The 17589-nt window shown below is 42.7% G+C and overlaps 1 protein-coding gene across 1 annotated transcript in view; it reads right to left on the bottom strand.

Moving 5' to 3' along the window:
* Window positions 1-683: 683 nt before the first annotated feature.
* Window positions 684-17589, bottom strand: part of LOC142209335 (keratin, type I cytoskeletal 12-like) — a 100190-nt gene continuing 83284 nt past the window's right edge. The window contains exons 1-8 of the mRNA XM_075278298.1: window positions 4734-5315; window positions 4354-4436; window positions 4035-4191; window positions 3789-3950; window positions 3163-3288; window positions 2667-2881; window positions 2473-2576; window positions 684-1119 (exon numbers count right to left, since the gene is read on the bottom strand). Coding sequence (XP_075134399.1) covers window positions 1034-1119; window positions 2473-2576; window positions 2667-2881; window positions 3163-3288; window positions 3789-3950; window positions 4035-4191; window positions 4354-4436; window positions 4734-5282 — 1482 coding nt within the window. The 5' untranslated portion in view covers window positions 5283-5315 and the 3' untranslated portion in view covers window positions 684-1033. Of the gene's footprint in view, window positions 1120-2472; window positions 2577-2666; window positions 2882-3162; window positions 3289-3788; window positions 3951-4034; window positions 4192-4353; window positions 4437-4733 lie in introns of the transcript that reaches the window.

Raw genomic sequence — 17589 nt, 5'->3', positions numbered from 1 at the left:
AGGTGATGTGGGTTTAGAGTTGCAGCTTCATTTCTGTAAATCTAGCAGGTCTCCTAGTCCAAATATTAATAAAAATCACTAAACTACTTCAATTGTGTTTATATGTTACTTGCCAGTCCACTAGAAGCCATCTTCACCCCCAAGAAACCTTGCTGAGCATGCATAATAGACTTGGCCAAACATGTATGGTATTCTAATACAGCTGAGGGAGTAGAAATCTGCAAGACACTCCTGAAGCCAATACTTCTGTATGAAACAACAGAAAAGGACAGGTGAAAGTCTACCTTGTCCAGTCCTTGTTTCCCTGCACAAGTAAGCCAACTGTCTTCCAGGATCTGTCAGATGGGCGGTCTAAGGCTACATTCACATCTGCATCAAACCACCATTTTTCTGGTCAATTGTAAGACCAGAAGAAAGGAAAAATGGTTTGTCTCGTAATGGACAACAACAGATCCTGAGGGGCCCCATTGACTATGTTGGGGTCCTTTGGGTGTATCATAAGCCTGAAACAGATAGGAATGTAACCTAAAAGCAATGTATTTTAGTCCTATCCCAGCCACCACCACTAGGTGACAGATATTTGCCTGGTATACGTTCCAATCTAGTATATACCATTTGCCCCGTTTAGGTAATGAGATTGATGAGGAAATTAGAAACGACAAACAAATCTTGTATAACTTGCAGAAAAGTGTTTACTTTCTAAATTGTGCAAAGCAAAGAGTAATACACAGAACAAAATAGATAAAATTGTGCAGATTCAGACTTCTGTAGCATTATGGGAATGAGAGGATTACACGAGCGCACATTTAGCCGCTCAAAGGCAGTACAGAATGTAAAATGATGTTCCTTTCCAATGAGTGAGACTATATAACATAGATTGATGACCTCTCTTATGTTCCTCTTAGTCTAATATTGTCCCACAAAAGAAGAAGTAAAGCATACTAAAAACAAAAGAATTCTAAAAGAACCCGGCAGGTTTCCATTTTGCTTGAGCAGACATCATCCCATTTGGCTTGAGTGGATGGTGATTTTATTATGGTATAACTTGTTCTGAAGCTTCTTCGCTCACAACCTGACCATTTATCATGGTAATGGTCTTTACTACCCTTGTCTTCTTGGCTAAAAGGAAATGAGAGGATGAATTATCAATTATTCCTATATATTATTGTGAGTGGTAATAGTCACTATGGATAAATGACGACTTTGTAGTGACTGGCCACTTCAGTATACTGATGCCACCTTATACATTTTGTACATTACAGTGTAGGCTATGCTGCAGGGGTGCGTGGGTAACAGTTGCATTTAGGCCCTGGTGCCAGAGGAAACCTAAAGGTTTCTTGGCCACATAACAAGGCAGGAGCTACAAAGTATTGCTAGCTGGGCACAAACTATCGACTTGTGTGGTGCCCCTGAACATGACTATTAACTGTACCTGTGCCCTTATCAATACTTTTTGGAGCGCACTAATGGGACATCTTTACCATGTGCTTGGGGCCCTAATGGGGCATCCTTACTGTATTAGAAGCACTGTGAGTGGATGCTACTACTGTGTGCCATATAAAGGGGTGCCATAAAAGTGTCTACAAAGGGACACTAGTATTGTGTGGGACCAAAGGTAGGTACTACTATAGTGAGGGCCTGAGGGGGCTACTATTAACATGTGCTGCACAATGGTAGACAGTATTACTGCAGACAGCTATTACTGTGTAGGGGGTAGTATTATAATGTGCAGGGCACAAAGGCGGTACTATTACCGTTGGGGCAGTTATACCCTTTGTGGGGGACTATATTTTCTTACACTAGTAAGGCAAAGAGCTAAAGATATCTTAGCAGTGAAATCTGCACCGACAAGTTGTGACTGGGAGAAATTGTCATGGTGCTCTGGGTCAGTGTATGGCAATATTATTGGAGGGCACAGATAACATAAGGCTGAGATAACAGTGTATGAGCTCAATGCTGTCCAGTGGTTTATGAAATAGCTTTGTCTCTTACATTCAATCTTATAGAGAGATGGAAGTGGTATTTAAGTAAATATACCCCCCCTCCTGTATAGAGGCACATATAATATATCCACCCATATATTTAATTGATCTTTGTAGTATAATTTGGTCTTTATATAGTTGTATTATCTGGTGAGTGTATGGATGGATTATTCTGAGGCAACTATTATATACACATTAGTATTTGCAACATAGGATATTATTTGGGCTGCTTTCACTTATTTTTTGGGGGTGAGAGGGGGGATTTGTTCGCCAAAATCTGAATATAATACAATATAATACAATTTGTGTGTCTGCTTCTCTCTCTGCCAGGAAAGTACTTGGACATTTGTCTGTTCTGGCATTTTGAATGCAGAAACTATACCGAATAGGCCTGAGTATTACTTTTAGCTCTCAGGCCCCATTGTGACCACTTTAGGCACATCAATTAGTATATAAAGTAAATATTTTATTAATAAAGGAAAACGATTACCTGCACTGGATTTTGAATCACTTCCACGACTTGAAGATGTCTGTCTTTGTCCTGAACCACTGCCGCTGCCGCTGCCACTGCCGCTACCGCTGCCGCTACCGCTACTGCGTTTATGAAGTGACAATTATTATTAGTGTATTAGTTCCACCAAATTCAGCATATCATACAAGTTTTCTATTCATGTGCACTCTTACGCATCTCCATCCAGAAGTTTGCGGTAGGTCTCAATCTCCATTTGCAGTACGTTCTTCGCGTTCAGCAGTTCTTCGTATTCTGCAGCCTGGCACTCACTGTCTGATCTAAGCTGTTCCAGTTGCTCTTCAACTGCAGAGATTTGCATTTGTAGTTGTGAGATCTTCATGCAGTATTGGCCTTCTGTCTCTGCCAAGTTCTGTTCCAATGAACTTTTCTGCAAATGAGAAGACATCACCGTAAATCATTATAAGGAGCCCAATATTATAAATAGCACATGGCAGAGGGGTCCATGGCAGAGGGGTCCATGGCAGAGGGGTCCATGGCAGAGGGGTCCATGGCAGAGGGGTCCATGGCAGAGGGGTCCATGGCAGAGGGGTCCATGGCAGAGGGGTCCATGGCAGAGGGGTCCATGGCAGAGGGGTCCATGGTTTGTTTTGCATTGGGGCCAGGAGCTTCAAGTTATATCTTTATCGGTGTCACAATATGGTCACTTACCATAGCCATTAGTGACTGGAGCTCAATTTCCAAAGCTTGAAGTGACTTCTTCAGCTCGGATGATTCATTCTTTGTGCTCTGTACTTGTTCAGCTCCAGAAGATATTTCCTTCTTCAGACCCTCACTCTTAAGACATAATGTATAGTTTTAGTCTATAATTCTAAATGGAGTTATGAATAACACTAAATGTCATCATCTATTGTCAGTAGTGGATGTAATGAAAGGTTTTATGTGATGTTATCTATAGAGGTGTTAACGGCTATTGTAATTATGTCTGTCTTGTCTGTCAGGTAAATGAGGTTACTGCTGCAAAGAAAACTTCTTCAGAATTGCTGAATGTCAGTCTATTACTAGGCTTACTGGCCAGAATGAAAATTGCAGGACATAGTACATTTTTAAAACTAAATGTAGACATAGAAAATGTAAAACAAATTTATCAAAAATCATTTAAAAATAGGTTTGACATAAAATAAAAAATAGGTCATTTACAGTGAAACACCCAAAACATATCTGCTTGTGTGATTTCCTAATCTTTGCAGCACCTATGGTAGTGCCTAAGTGGTGATGGAAGGAGAAATAATCACTAGAATATTTTTATGTGAATAGAAGCTAAAACAAACTCTTACCATTTTGTTGAACTGATTCTCGGCATCCTGACGGTTCTTCTCAGCCATAGCTTCATATTGTTCTCGCATATTATTCAGCGCCTTGGCAAGATCGACACCTGGTGCAGCATTCATTTCTACGTTGACTTGACCCGCAGCTGTTCCTTGTGATCCCTTAATCTCCTTTGAATAAAATGTAAAATATAAGACTTTATATTAAGTTATTTGCTTACGTTAAAAAGTGTAGGTGATTTCTTCCCAACTTACATCCTCATGATTCTTCTTGAGGAAAGCAAGCTCTTCAGTGAGACTCTCACATTGACCTTCCAGATCAGACTTGGACAAGGTCAGCTCATCCAGGACTCTGCGCAGGCCATTAATATCAGCCTCAACACTCATGCGGAGAGTCAACTCGCCCTCAAATCTGAAAAAACATACCAATAGGCATTTAGAAAATACATTGGAGGTTCAAGAACTCAAACCAAAATTTGGTTGGACTGTGGTTAGTTAACATAGCATTGATGGCAAAAGTCTGCAGTTGAAAAACTATCAAGTAGAATAGTATTTGCACCAATAGAACACTTACTTCAATCTGAAGTCATCGGCAGCAAGCCTGGCATTGTCAATTTGCAAGACAAGGCTTGCGTTGTCATTGCTGGCTACAAGAATCTGCAAGGAACAAGTAATTATTAATGCTAGGTCATGTAACACACATGTATTCATTGGTATATTACATTTCTAATGTTACTTAACAGTGTAGGATCATGCAGTATATTGTATTAGCAAATGTCGCATTAAGATATGTGCACACTGGACTATTCCTACTTAAATTTCTTTTAAGTCAACTGAAACTACACTCGACTACAAATGAGTTGGTACCATCAGAAGATGATGTGCTAACATGTCCCATTCACTGTTCTTACTTGTGTATATACAAATATATCTTTATCCATTTGTAAAGCATACCTGAGATTTCAGTTGTTCTATTTGTTCATAATACTTGGAGTAGTCTGGTCCTTTCTCCCCTGAAGCACCACCAGGCCTGTGCTTCTCATACCATTCCTTAATCTTAATTTCAAGCGCAGCATTTGCCTCTTCCAAAGCACGGACTTTATCCAGATAACTTGCCAAGCGGTCATTAAGATTCTGCATTGTTTGTTTCTCATTTCCAGACAAGATGCCCTCACCTCCGGCACCACCACCAAATCCTCCCCCAAAGCCACCTGCTCCACCATGGCCTCCTCCAAAGCCACCTGCTCCACCTGCTCCACCATAGCCTCCACCAAAGCCTTGGCCTCCTCCATAGCTAGCTGCACCTCCACCAAAGCCTTGGCCTGCTCCAAAGCTAGCTGCACCTCCACCAAAGCTTTGGCCTCCTCCAAAGTTTTGGCCTCCTCCATATCCCCCAGTACCACCAAAACCACCAGCCATCATGGCACCACCTCCAAAGCCTCCTCCACTTTGAGAAAAGGATGAAGCTTGGTGAGATTGCGTCTGTCTCATAGAAAAGGCCATGTTGTTCAAGCAAAAGGACACCCTTTCCAGATGAAAAAAAGCAGCTTCTATGGAAAGTGTAATAACTGCACAGCCTTTATTCTTTATATACTAGAATCCAAGGGTGTGTCATGTCTAAATGTTAATGGTTTTTTTTTTCTAAACATTCCATGCCAAGTGATTGCCACTGTTTATAGCGTTTATCAATTATCATTATTAATGAATTTGCATCATTCTAGCCGCTGGTCTTCTCACCTGTAGGTTGTTTATCATGTTAGTGTGGTTTTAGGGTGGAGCACATAAACCATTAAAATCATCTGAACACCTTATTACAGAGTACGATTTCTATACCTGAATACATTATTAAAATAATATTAGAATTTATGACTATAGATGATCTTGTTTCTTGTATAGATCACCTCGACGAACATTTTACTAAATCGTTAAGACCATCGAAGGACTATGCAAATTCAGTGTTCATTATGGATTTGGTTCAATAATCCTTATCATACTGGTGCAGCAACTTGATCAGTCTGGCTTTTGACACCCCCCTTTGTACACTGCTTACAATATTGATCATCCTGGGACTAGTTCTGAATATGAGAGTTGCTACTACTTAACATAGGTTCATACAAGCGGTTGCTCATCCCTGTCCAGAATTCTGCTTAAATCGGCAGAGAAAAAAGTGCTGCTTGCAGGACTTTACATTCCTCTGATTTCAGTATAAAATAGTTGAAAACCAGACAGAAACCCGATGGAAGCCATTATAGTCTATGGGGTCCATGGGTGTCTGCGGGTGACTGCTTTATAAAACGGACAGGGTTTCTGTCTTTCAGATCCCATGTGGGCACGAAGGCTTGTAATCCAACACTAGTGTGAACCTAGCCTTACTGGGTGCATTGTATAGCAGTTAGTCTCCACCTAGACTCTCAGGGAGAACTGCAGACCTGAGACCTAACTAACACCCTCCACCTCATCATACTTCCCTGTCTTCTAGGCAATACCTTCTGGACACGTGAATTAATTTGTTCGAGCCAGAGTGTTGGCATGCGCAGTAGCCCAGAAGTCCCATCCCTTGCCCCGAAGATTTGGACAGGAAGACAGGCAAGTATGATTGGTTGGGGGGAATATGTTGGACTAGTATTGGTGATGTCACAAGAAATTGGAAAATTAAACTTTAAGGCTGTAGGATGGAAATGTATACATTGCAATTCTTGTTTTGGTCGGTTTACATCAAAAGTGGAACTTCAGGCTCCTGGTCCCCCCCAGAACCTGTCTTTAACAGGACCCTGTAACTATTACATGTCATTTAAAGGGCAGACTGACTATTTGTGCCTTGTCATGCTCCAGGACCCATGTTGGATGGCAATGCCCTCAACCTTCACAGTTACTCCCCTGGATTATGTAATGAATAACTTGGTAGTGCCATGTTTTGTTCTTGACCATCTTGGGAGGATTGCAGCTAGGGCATGATATTTCCATAGGAGAGAAAAATTAGTAACATAACAAGCCACTAAGTGGAAGAAAACACAGTCTGCTGGTAAGGATAAGGATCCTGAAGACACTTAAGGGCACTATCTGATTATTAGGTCACTCTGGCTATTGGAGGCACTATCTGGCTATTAGGGGAACTATCTGTCTACTTGGGGGTAATATCAGGCTATAAATGGGCACTGTGTTGACTATTAAGAGCACTATTTGGCTTTTGAGGGCACCTTTTCTATTAATAGTCCGTTATTTTCTATTAGGGTGACAAAGCTAGGCAATTTTATTGTATGGGTGTTAAGGAATAGCAGACGATAATTCCCCAGAAGCTGCTGGTGAACCCTGGAGGGAGGGGCACAAGGGACAGTGAGCCCTAAGCTTAAGCCCCCCGCTTTCCCTTCCTATTGCCAGACCCTATCCTAGCTAATAGGCGACAACCACGAAGACAGTCCCTCCCTGAATACGTGAAACATAAAACGCAGACAAGACGTACAACAACAAAGGGAGGTCAGGTAGGCAGGGTTCGGTAACAAGAGAGCGATGCAGTGCCAAATTGGAGTCCAAAAGAATTGTCAGTAGGGAAGCCAGAGGTCAAGGATTAGAATACAAGTAATATAACAGCAAGCAAAACCAGAAAGCTAGAGGCAATAACCGGCACCAGTGTGACTGTGAGCCAAGACTAAATAGGGGAGGAAGAACCCGCCCTGAACCTGATAGGAAGGAAAGCTGTCAATCACAGGCAAGACAAAATCAAACACTTAATGGACAGAGGCAACATTGGCAGAAGACGGGTGTGGTGCAAATCCAATTAAGAACTAGAGCCGTGTTCACACAGTGCAACTATAAACTTTAAGCAGATTATCAAACTGCACACGCCTCCTGCGCCGCAGCACGCGAGCAGAGGGTGGCGCAGAGGCCTGAACAGGCAGAGATGTTAGAATGGGGTATTAAAATGAGTTGCTAATATGTGAAATTGGGATTTATTTATTATTTCTATTAATTTCTGCCCCAAAATAGCAGCAATAATGCCCATAGTGCCCCCAAACAATAAAAATGCCTGCCTTTTCATTGTATAGGGGGCACAAAAGTAGGTACTGTCATGTATTCCATGTAACACTTTGTTATGCCATGCTACATAAACTGTGGACCACCAGCAATTTCTATTATGCCAGGTAGGGGTACTTATGGCACACTGCATTGCAATGTACTTGCTGTTATATCTGTTTTATACTGTAAATGTATAAGTAAGATATACAATTGCCTTGTAACAGATATAGGACTGACAAACCCTCGGTCACCCGAGTGTGTGTTGCATCAGCTATAGAAAAGGGATGGGAGATATGCCCTAGGTCAAAGAAATGCCTCATGCCGAACAAGCTATAGGCAGATCTAAGGTAGTAAACCACTATGTAAAAGAATGGCTATCCATTTGCATCTTTTTTTTGCATCCAGTAAATGGATCTGCTAAGTGAATGTAAATGACGTGATGTGGATGTACCCTAAACTGCACCAGTAGTTAATTAAGGGGGCGTTCACACTTACACCCGGTGTTCGCCATGAGTGACTCCGCAGGGTTTCCGTCCTCAGCCCCCAAGAAACTGGACAGGGAACGGCTTCCTGGAGGTTAGCTATAAAACCCATTCATTTGAATGGGTTTGTAAAGGTGACCGCCGGTGTCTGCCTGCAGCCTCTCCGCAGGGAAATTGTTTTTTTCAACCAGATACAAAGTCAGACTGGTCAAAAAAAAACTGATTTCCGCGCGGAGAAGCTGCAGGTGGACACTGGCAGTCACCTTTACAAACCCATCGGAATGAATGGGTTCTAAAGCTGACCGCCGGGAAGCCATCCCCTGTCAAGTTTCTCGGGGCTGAGGACGGAAACCCGGCGGAGTGACACAGGGCGCACAGCAGCGCAATTGTGAACGCCCCCTAACTAGTGAGGTGAGTGGCACTAGCCATTAAGCTGCCACATGAGAGAGTTCATCAGCCATATGGCAATGTACATTCACCTATTGAGGGGCAAGCTGATACTTACCAGTGAAGAAAAGGTCCACACTAAACACAAGCAGAAGACTATGAAAGTGTGATTAATTTTCCAGGTAAGCTATGAAATGTGCAACACTATGAAAAGGCTAAGCAGCGAGTTTCGCATATAAGATAAGATAAGATAAGATAATCCTTTAATAGTTCCACCATGGGGAAATTCAGTGTGTTACAACAGCATGGATAAAAACACATACAAACTTAGAATAGCAGATAGAAAAGATACACAACTGCCCAAGATATTTGTTGCCTTAGTTGAGATCTCAGTAAGCACATCCTCAATGTTTCACTTGAAAACATTGTAACCATTAAACACATTGCCTCCTTGGATTTAATGTTCCACTTGTCACTAGTTACAACTGTATCTGCCTGTGTTTTTCTGCCATTCCTGATGGGAAACCACTCTAATATAAAAGAGTCAGGGCCGGCTCCAGGTTTTTATGGGCCCTTGGGCGACAGAGCCTCAGTGGGCCCCCTTGTGGAGCAAATCATGTGGCGACAGTAAAACAGCAGGTAACACAGAGAACCAAATATTTTATTTAGAAAAAAAATACGTAAACTTAGAAAAACACTAGTGCAAAATAGAGAAAGTGCAAGATATCAGGGAAACTTTTGAAAAATTTGCTTCTCTGTAAGTTGTAAACTTCTAAACAATTTTAAACATTTTATGCTAAGTTTTGCTAGATCTTTGACAGTAGTTACTTTTCTTAGGTGATCCTTTAAACCTTTCTTCTTGTTTTCTCTGAAGCAAAACGGTGTATAACGTCATTAAAATCTACACACTCAGCTTCTTCTGCCTCAATGGAAAGAACGGCCAAAGCATTTAGCCTGTCTTGAGACATCTGGGACCTGAGGTAGTTCTTAATAAGCTTCAGTTTGCTGAAGCTCCTTTCATCTGATGCCACTGAGACAGGAACAGTTAACAGCAATTGCAATGCTAAAACAAGATTTGGGAATGTTAAATACAGTGAGTGAGACACTATATACTGTAAAGTCTCTTGTGGGCATAGATTATCAGGCAACATCCTAGCCAGTGTTTTACATTCTTCCAGCATATCCTCCCCATCAATTGCTGGATCAGAAAAGTTTAAGCAGTGTTGCTCCAGCACCGATTCATCAGAGGATGATTTCTTGAGGTCACTTAAAAATCCAAATTTGGCAGTGAATTGTTTCAAAAAATTAAATCTTGTATCTATTTCCTCAAGGACGGTGTTAAGCAGAGGCTTGAAGAAAGTTTCTTCAAATTCAGTCCTTGTATCTAAAAATGACGATCCACTTGCTTGCTGGCATGCTGGCTCTTGACAATCTTTATCACTGCATTGTCGAGTTTTTTTTCTAATTCTGTGAGTTGGGTACACAATAGGTATATCAAGCTTCTCACAAATACCTGCAGCTTTACTTTCTGTCTTTTTGAATCCTGATGACAAATATTCTTTAAAAGAAGCAGTCACAGATTCGACAAGTGGAAGGACATCCACAAGATTAATGGTCTTTGTCTGGACAGCCAGGCTAATTTGATTAACCTGCAGAAGGACATCATACCAAACACATAATGAGACAACAAAAGGGTATGAGCATATGCAGTCTAATAAAATCTTTGCCTCGCTGTATGTTTCACTTGAATATTTAGTACCATGTACAAATACTTCTAGAGCTTCTACAAGCTGGGGGAACTGTAATAAAACAGCTTTCACCGATTGAAGATGAGCACACCACCGTGTCTGAGAAAGAGCCTTAAGTGTCAACTGTGACAAATGCTCTGTGGCCACTTCCCACCTTTTTGTGGCTCCAGAGAAAAATGTATAAAGGCGATTCAAGATGTCATAAAACCGTCTGGCTTGGCTGGAACTTTCTGCAGCGTGTACAATGACAAGGTTCCAATTATGTGGAGAGCAGGGTACAAAAAAGACATAGGGATTTCTTTCTAAAATGATGGCCTGCACTCCTTTGTATTGCCCCCTCATATTAGCACCATTGTCGTAGCATTGACCTCGAATGTCAGATACACATAATCCATGTTCGCTCAGTCTTTCCAAAACAACTCCTGCAAGGCTTCTTCCAGTTGTTTCTGTGACATGAACGAACTGCAGAAAACTTTCCTTTACCTCCACTGTTTTAGTTATTTTATCAATCTCCACATATCGCAGCACAAGTGACAACTGCTCTTTTTTGGAGATGTCTGGTGTGCAGTCCACTATTATACTGAAAAATTTAGCTTGTTTTACCTTTTGAATTATTATTTCAATCACTGCTTCTGTGATCAATTGTAGGAACTTGTTTTGCATATCCTTACTTAGGGAATGGACATTGGTTCCTTCTTTAGCATGCTGCAAGTGTTCCTTTAGAACCAGATCAAAATCAGAGATTAGTTCCAGTAACTGCAGAAAAATTCCATTATGTTCTGTAAACACTGTATCTGATGATCCTCTAAATGGCAGATTATTTTTCGCCATCCATCGAATCACTTTTAACAATCTCAACAATACTTCACGCCACCGCTGTTCTTCCAAGCGGAGTTGTCGGCGCAAATCTTTATCAATAGTTCTCTCTGAACTGATGCTTGCCTCTAGCTCTTTCCACTTGACATAATTAGACATGTGGCTGCTGGATATTTCATGGAGGTGCAAAGATCCCTTACCACCAACATGCTTCCAGTCTTTAAATCCACCTGGGCTGGAGAATATTGATCTACTTTGATTGTCAAATAACCGACAACAAAAACAATATAAGGAGTCGCCAAGCATTGAGTATATTAGCCAATCACGTGGAACCTTTTCTCCAGTACCCATCACCCTGTAATAATGAAGAGAAGAAAATCTTCTCTTACTACCATCCGGAAAATCTGTGAGTGGAAAATCCTGAAGATTTACTTGTTTAGGTCCCCTTTTGATAGTTTGGCATCTCAGAAGGTTGGTGATTACATCAGGCCATTCTGCTGGATCATCACTGAGTTCTGGCACAGGTCCAGGATGACAGGGCAGGACTGGCTGGTCTGGAGAATCCACAGGCATGTCACCTATTTCCTCAATGCTGGAACAGGCTTCTGATGAGCCACTAACATTTGGCTGCACGTCAGACATGGTAGAAATCGCAGATTCTTCATTCTCTTTACATGTACTCTTCCTGAAGAAGCGATCAATAGAAGGTAGCTTCTTGATTTTGTCCTCCAATAACTGTTTCTCTTTTCTTTTCTGACTTCCAGACTTGTACTTCTTTGTAGGAGGTCCATGTTGACTTGCCAGTTCTTGACCTTGATCCCTGCTATCCATTGTAGCCTAAAAAAAGTAAAAAGGGATTTCTTTTCTCCCATTGCTCTAATAATAGCTGTCTTCTTGTGCATTGTTGATTCAACTTCTTGATTCCTTTTAATCGTTCCTCCTAGGTCTTCCATTTCCAACGACAGCTCCTCCCATATATTCCCAATATTCCCATGCCATCATACCAGTAATGACAAAATGCCAGATACTATGACCAATATTAGTTATAAAAGTATGAAAAGAGGAATATTATTACTATACAAATCACCATCAACTGGAACTGACCAAATCCAGCATACCAAGACCTATATCACCAATAATACCAGTGAACAAAGAGGGAATATCATCACCATGCATATTACCAGTCCACCCCTGTTATTGTTCAAATACCTGTATACTGAGACCAATGTTACTAATGACATCAGTATACAGTTTTAGTATGGAACAAATGCTACCGCTGCTCCATAATTACAAAGTTACAATACATAGACCTATGTTCACCTATATATTGACCCTTAAGAGATTACATAGTAGTTACATCCAGTTACTCACAGGTGATGTGATCTTGTGTTGGAATCCTTCCAAGGCTTATCTCAGCTACGACTTGTCTCTTCAGAACCTGTCAGACAAATATCTTAGACTTCTCACATTTCCACCACCATCCTCAACTTTTTACAAAAAAATACAGGTAGTTCCCCATAGGACATGATTATGCAGCTATAGCCCCCCATTAGGTAGTATCCCCCATGGTGTAGGCATCCCCCTGTAGGTAATCCCAGTAGATTCCCCCAATAGGTAGTTCCCCATGTTATAGGTATCCACATAAACCTAGTGCAACCTGGTAGTTAATGCCCCTATGCTTGGGGCCAGGAGGTGATTGATTGGGAGAGGTTGTCTAGATGGGAGGGGGGGATGTGGCATTTAGTCTACTGTCATTATTAGGGGTCTCAGCACAGACTGGGGAGGGCAAGAGCCTCTTCTAAGATCCCCTAATAGTGACAGTAGACACCTGCTTATTACTCAGTGAGAGTCTCTTTATTTATTTATTTTACAGGTGAAATAAAGAAAGACCGGACTACTTCGGATAGAAGATTATGGCTTTTTTTATATAATAAAAGGATTAACGAGGGTTCTGTGGGGAGTTTTATTTCAATAAAGATTTTTTTAAAGTTGTGTTTTTTTCTTACTTATTGTTGGCTTAGTAGTGGAAGCTGTCTAATAGACGGCGTCCATTACTAAGCTGGGGCTTAGTGTAAGGGAGCGTTCACACTACCTTCGGTGTCCAACAACTAGTGTCCGCTGCTAATGTCCGTTCAAAATCTTGTGTGAACATTAGCATCAGACACTAGCTGTGTCCGTGACATTTTGCATTGATGTTAATTGGCGATCGGGTGCATTCTTTTACTGTCCGTTCTCAAAGATGTCCGACTTTTCAAGCGGACAGCAAAACCCGACATCTAGGTTTTTGCTGTCCGCTTGAAAAGTCAGACATCTTTGGGAACGGACAGTTAAGGACAGACACAAACTGTAAAAGAACGCACCCGATGTCCATTTAAATCAATGCAAAATGTCATGGACACAGCTAGTGTCCACTGCTAATGTCCGCACAAGATTTTGAACGGATATTAGCAGCGGACACTAGCTGTCGGACACCGACGGTAGGGTGAACGCCCCCTTAACCAGTAGAATGGCTAACACTAACCCCCCCCTTATTACCCCACAAGGGGTACTGGGAAGAGCTAGATACCGTCAGGCCTGGACCGTCTGAAACTGACAGTGCAGGACTGGGCGGCAGCAGGCTGGTATCATTAGGCTGGCAACAGCCAAAATAAATGGCCCTTGCCACCCTGATACTGTCAGGCTGCTGCTTGGTTTCGTATCTGGCTGGTTATGGAAAACATTAGTTTAATAAATAATTTTTTTAAAAAAAATGTGTGGGGTCCCCCCTATTTTCCATAACCAGCTAGATACAAAACCAAGCAGCAGCAGCCTGACACTATTAGGGTGGCAAGGGCCATTTATTTTGGCCGTTGCCAGCCTAATAACACCAGCCTGCTGCCGCCGAGTCCTGCATCATCAGTTTCTGTTTCTATTAGACAGCTTCCACTACTAAGCCAACAATAAGTAAGAAAAAAACACAACTTTAAAAAAATCTTTATTGAAATAAAACTCCCCAGAGAACCCTTGTAAATCCTTTTATTATATAAAAAAAAGCCATAATCTTCTATCCGAAGTAGTCCGGTCTTCTTTATTTCAACCTGTAAAGTAAAATAAATTAAACAAATAAAGCACTTTCACTTGTTGACACTATTAAGGGGTCTCAGGCTCTTGCTCTCCCCAGCCTGTACTGAGACCCCCTAATAGAAACAGCTGAAAATTACTGTTACATACCCCACCTCTTCCCCCCTGCCTCTCTCAGCGTCCCCCTCTCTGCCCGGGTCTCCCCTCCCTCTCCCCCATGAAGAATACTCACCACCAGCAGCCCGGAGCCCGGTCCTGTACTTCTTACTTGCAGGAGGTGGGACTGGAGTTAGGACACTGCGCGCCGCTGTAGCTGGACGACGCGTGTGATGTCACACAGGAGCGCGGCGTCACCTACGCAGCGGCGTCACCTACTCCGGAGTCCGCGGGTAGAGTGAGTTGCGAGTGGGGTGAGTACGGGAGTGTGTTGAGTGGGTGGGCACGGCAGCCAGGCATGAGCACAGAATGCTGCACCTGCGTGCTGTGCTGGGGTGGGCAAGTGCCGGGGGGCCCCCAGAGGCTCCGTGGGCCCCGGCACTTGCCCGACTATGCCGTGCGCTGATGCCGGCCCTGAAAAGAGTTGTGATATCATATACTTACAGGGGTTTACCAACCCATCTTGTGATCTTGTTACAGACTCAACATTTGCTTGGCCAGCGCTGATGAACCCCAAATATACCTGCGGGGTCAGCAGAGCATGCCTGTTTTTTTTTTTAATGGAGAAAGTGGAATAAGCAACGTATCTCTAAGGGCTCGTTCACATCTGCGCTGGCACTCCGTACTTGAGGTTTCCGTTTCCTGCCTAAAACAGAGGCAGGAGACGGAAACCTGCAGGAGTCTTTCTCACCCATTCATTTGAATGGGTGAGAAAGCTGTCCGGCCGTGAGCGGCGGTGAGCGTTTTGCGCTCTCCGCTGCGAAACCGGGTTTTATAATCCGGACACAGAGTCGGACATGCAGTACTCTGTGTCCGGATAAAAAAAATCCGGTTTCGCGGCGGAGAGCCTAAAATGCTCACCGCCGTTCACGGCCGGACCCGGTCTATGGTTTCCGTCTTCTGGCATGCAGAAGACGGAAACCATAGAACGGAGACCCTGAACGCAGGTGTGAACCTAGCGTCAGTCTGTCAAACTTAAAAAAGTGCTGTATGCTGTGTATTATCTTCATGTATGTGCAGTTTTTACACACATTTCAATGAGGGACAGTGTTAGAGGAGATTTGAATAACTTCAGCCCTTTACTTTCTCCCTGCCGATATAGCAATATCTTGCTAAAATAAGTAAAATATTTACCCAAACAGGCTATAAAGGGTTTCTCTGTCTGTAGAGACATCTAGCATTTCTTTGCTCTCCTCTTGATGATTTTTAGATCAGTTTACAGTAAGCTATCTGACAGGCAGGTATCCTACTTCTACAGAGTAATATTGTGTCAGTGAAACATCCCTGGTGTGTTTGTGACCGATATCACCTTAGTATATTTCTTTATCTTTTGATGATATATGGTGAAATACATATTGGAATTCATGAATTTTGTGTATGTATTTGTACGCAATTTAACTGATATTGATAAATTTATCAAAGGAATTTAGGTTTATTTGTCATTGCGTTGGATGATTTATCAAGGCATTTATTGTACTGAAGAATTATATATATATATATATATATATATATATATATATATATATATATCTTCTCATTTGCTGTTATACCCCTTATTGTTTCAGAGGGTTGACTTAAATAAGTGTGAGCTTCAGGAGAGAACTTATATCACCCCTTACTTGCCTTTGTTATAAGGGCAAACAAGAGCTATCTAGCTAGGTTCCTATGTGAGATTGCTCTTATCAGGATGGTTGTCCTCCTTTAGGCTGGTCTTACACGACCGTAATGTAAGTCTGCAAATGGTCCGCAATTGAGGGTTTTCAATTGTGGACCATTTGCGGACATATTATATTCAATGTGGCCTTTTACACCACCGGATATGTTATCCGTGGTGTGGCTGGGCCGCAACCGTGGTCCGCAATTTATAGGACATGTCCGTAATGGCCGTGAATTGCGGCACTGCACGTACTCGCCCATAGAACTCTATGGGCGAGTGCGGCAGGACACGGACATCTGCGGAGCCTATGTTGCCGATCAGCAACTTGCGGACCGTACATTCAATACGGTCGTGTATGACCAGCCTTAGGCAGCATAACATAAAGCTGGTGTATGGTTAAGTTGGTTATTAGGTGACTATCATTCTGTCAACACCTATTTCTCCTGATGCTTAGACACATATACGTTTGGCAGAAGATTCCTCTTGAGCAGAAGTTACATCCACCAAACATTTCCTGTAGCTGCAAATAAGATTTGAACTTGAAATTGAATTATGACAGAATTTTGGACCATTGCACCCTGAAAATTTGTTTCAAGATGTTATAAATGGAACTACCAAGATGTTCTCAAACCCACACAGATATAAAGCATTTTAAAAAATCAACTTGCATTGGAGTAGCAGGACTAGAAAACACTAGGAGCAGTGGCGGATCCAGGGTTTGCGGGGCCCTGGGCAATTGACTTTGGCGGGGCCCTACGCGCGTGCCGCAGCAAATTAGGCCCCGCCCACTTTTATGTTGACTCCGCCCATTCTCATTCATTTTTCATGTGATTCCACACAGTATAATCCTCCTACAGTCACCCGTAAATTATATGTCCCCCCTCCATCTCTCCCCATTTTCATATACACCCTTCATCTACCCCTAGTTTCATGTCCCCCCCTCCATCTCTATCCCCAGTTTCATCACGTTCTCCCCCTTCATCTGCCCACAGTTTAATGTCCCCCGTCTCTGCCCCAGTGTCATGCTGTTCCCCCATCCCCTTCATTTGCCCCCCAGTTTCTTTGGGCCCCCTCCATCTCTGTCCCCAGTTTCATGCCGTTCTCTCCCCACCCCCTTCATCTTCCCCAGTGTCATGCCGTTCCCCCCTCCCCTTCATCTTCCCCAGTGTCATGCCGTTCCCCCCTCCCCTTCATCTGCCCCAGTGTCATGCTGTTCCCCCCTCGCCTTCATTTGCCCCCCAGTTTCTTTGGGCCTCCTCCATCTCTGTCCCCAGTTTCATGCCGTTCTCTCCCCACCCCCTTCATCTTCCCCAGTGTCATGCCGTTCCCCCCCTCCCCTTCATTTGCTCCCCAGTTTCATGGGCCCCCTTCATTATGTTCCACCTTAATATTTAATACAAAACAAACACACTCACCTTCCATCACTCACCTTCCATCGTTCCCCCGACGCTCTTCTCTCTCACTCCAGTCACATACACGATGCAGGAGCT

This window comes from Leptodactylus fuscus, chromosome 6 (genome assembly GCF_031893055.1).
Source record: "Leptodactylus fuscus isolate aLepFus1 chromosome 6, aLepFus1.hap2, whole genome shotgun sequence".
Taxonomy (NCBI): Eukaryota; Metazoa; Chordata; class Amphibia; order Anura; family Leptodactylidae; genus Leptodactylus; species Leptodactylus fuscus.
This window is presented reverse-complemented; position numbering and strand designations above follow the sequence as displayed.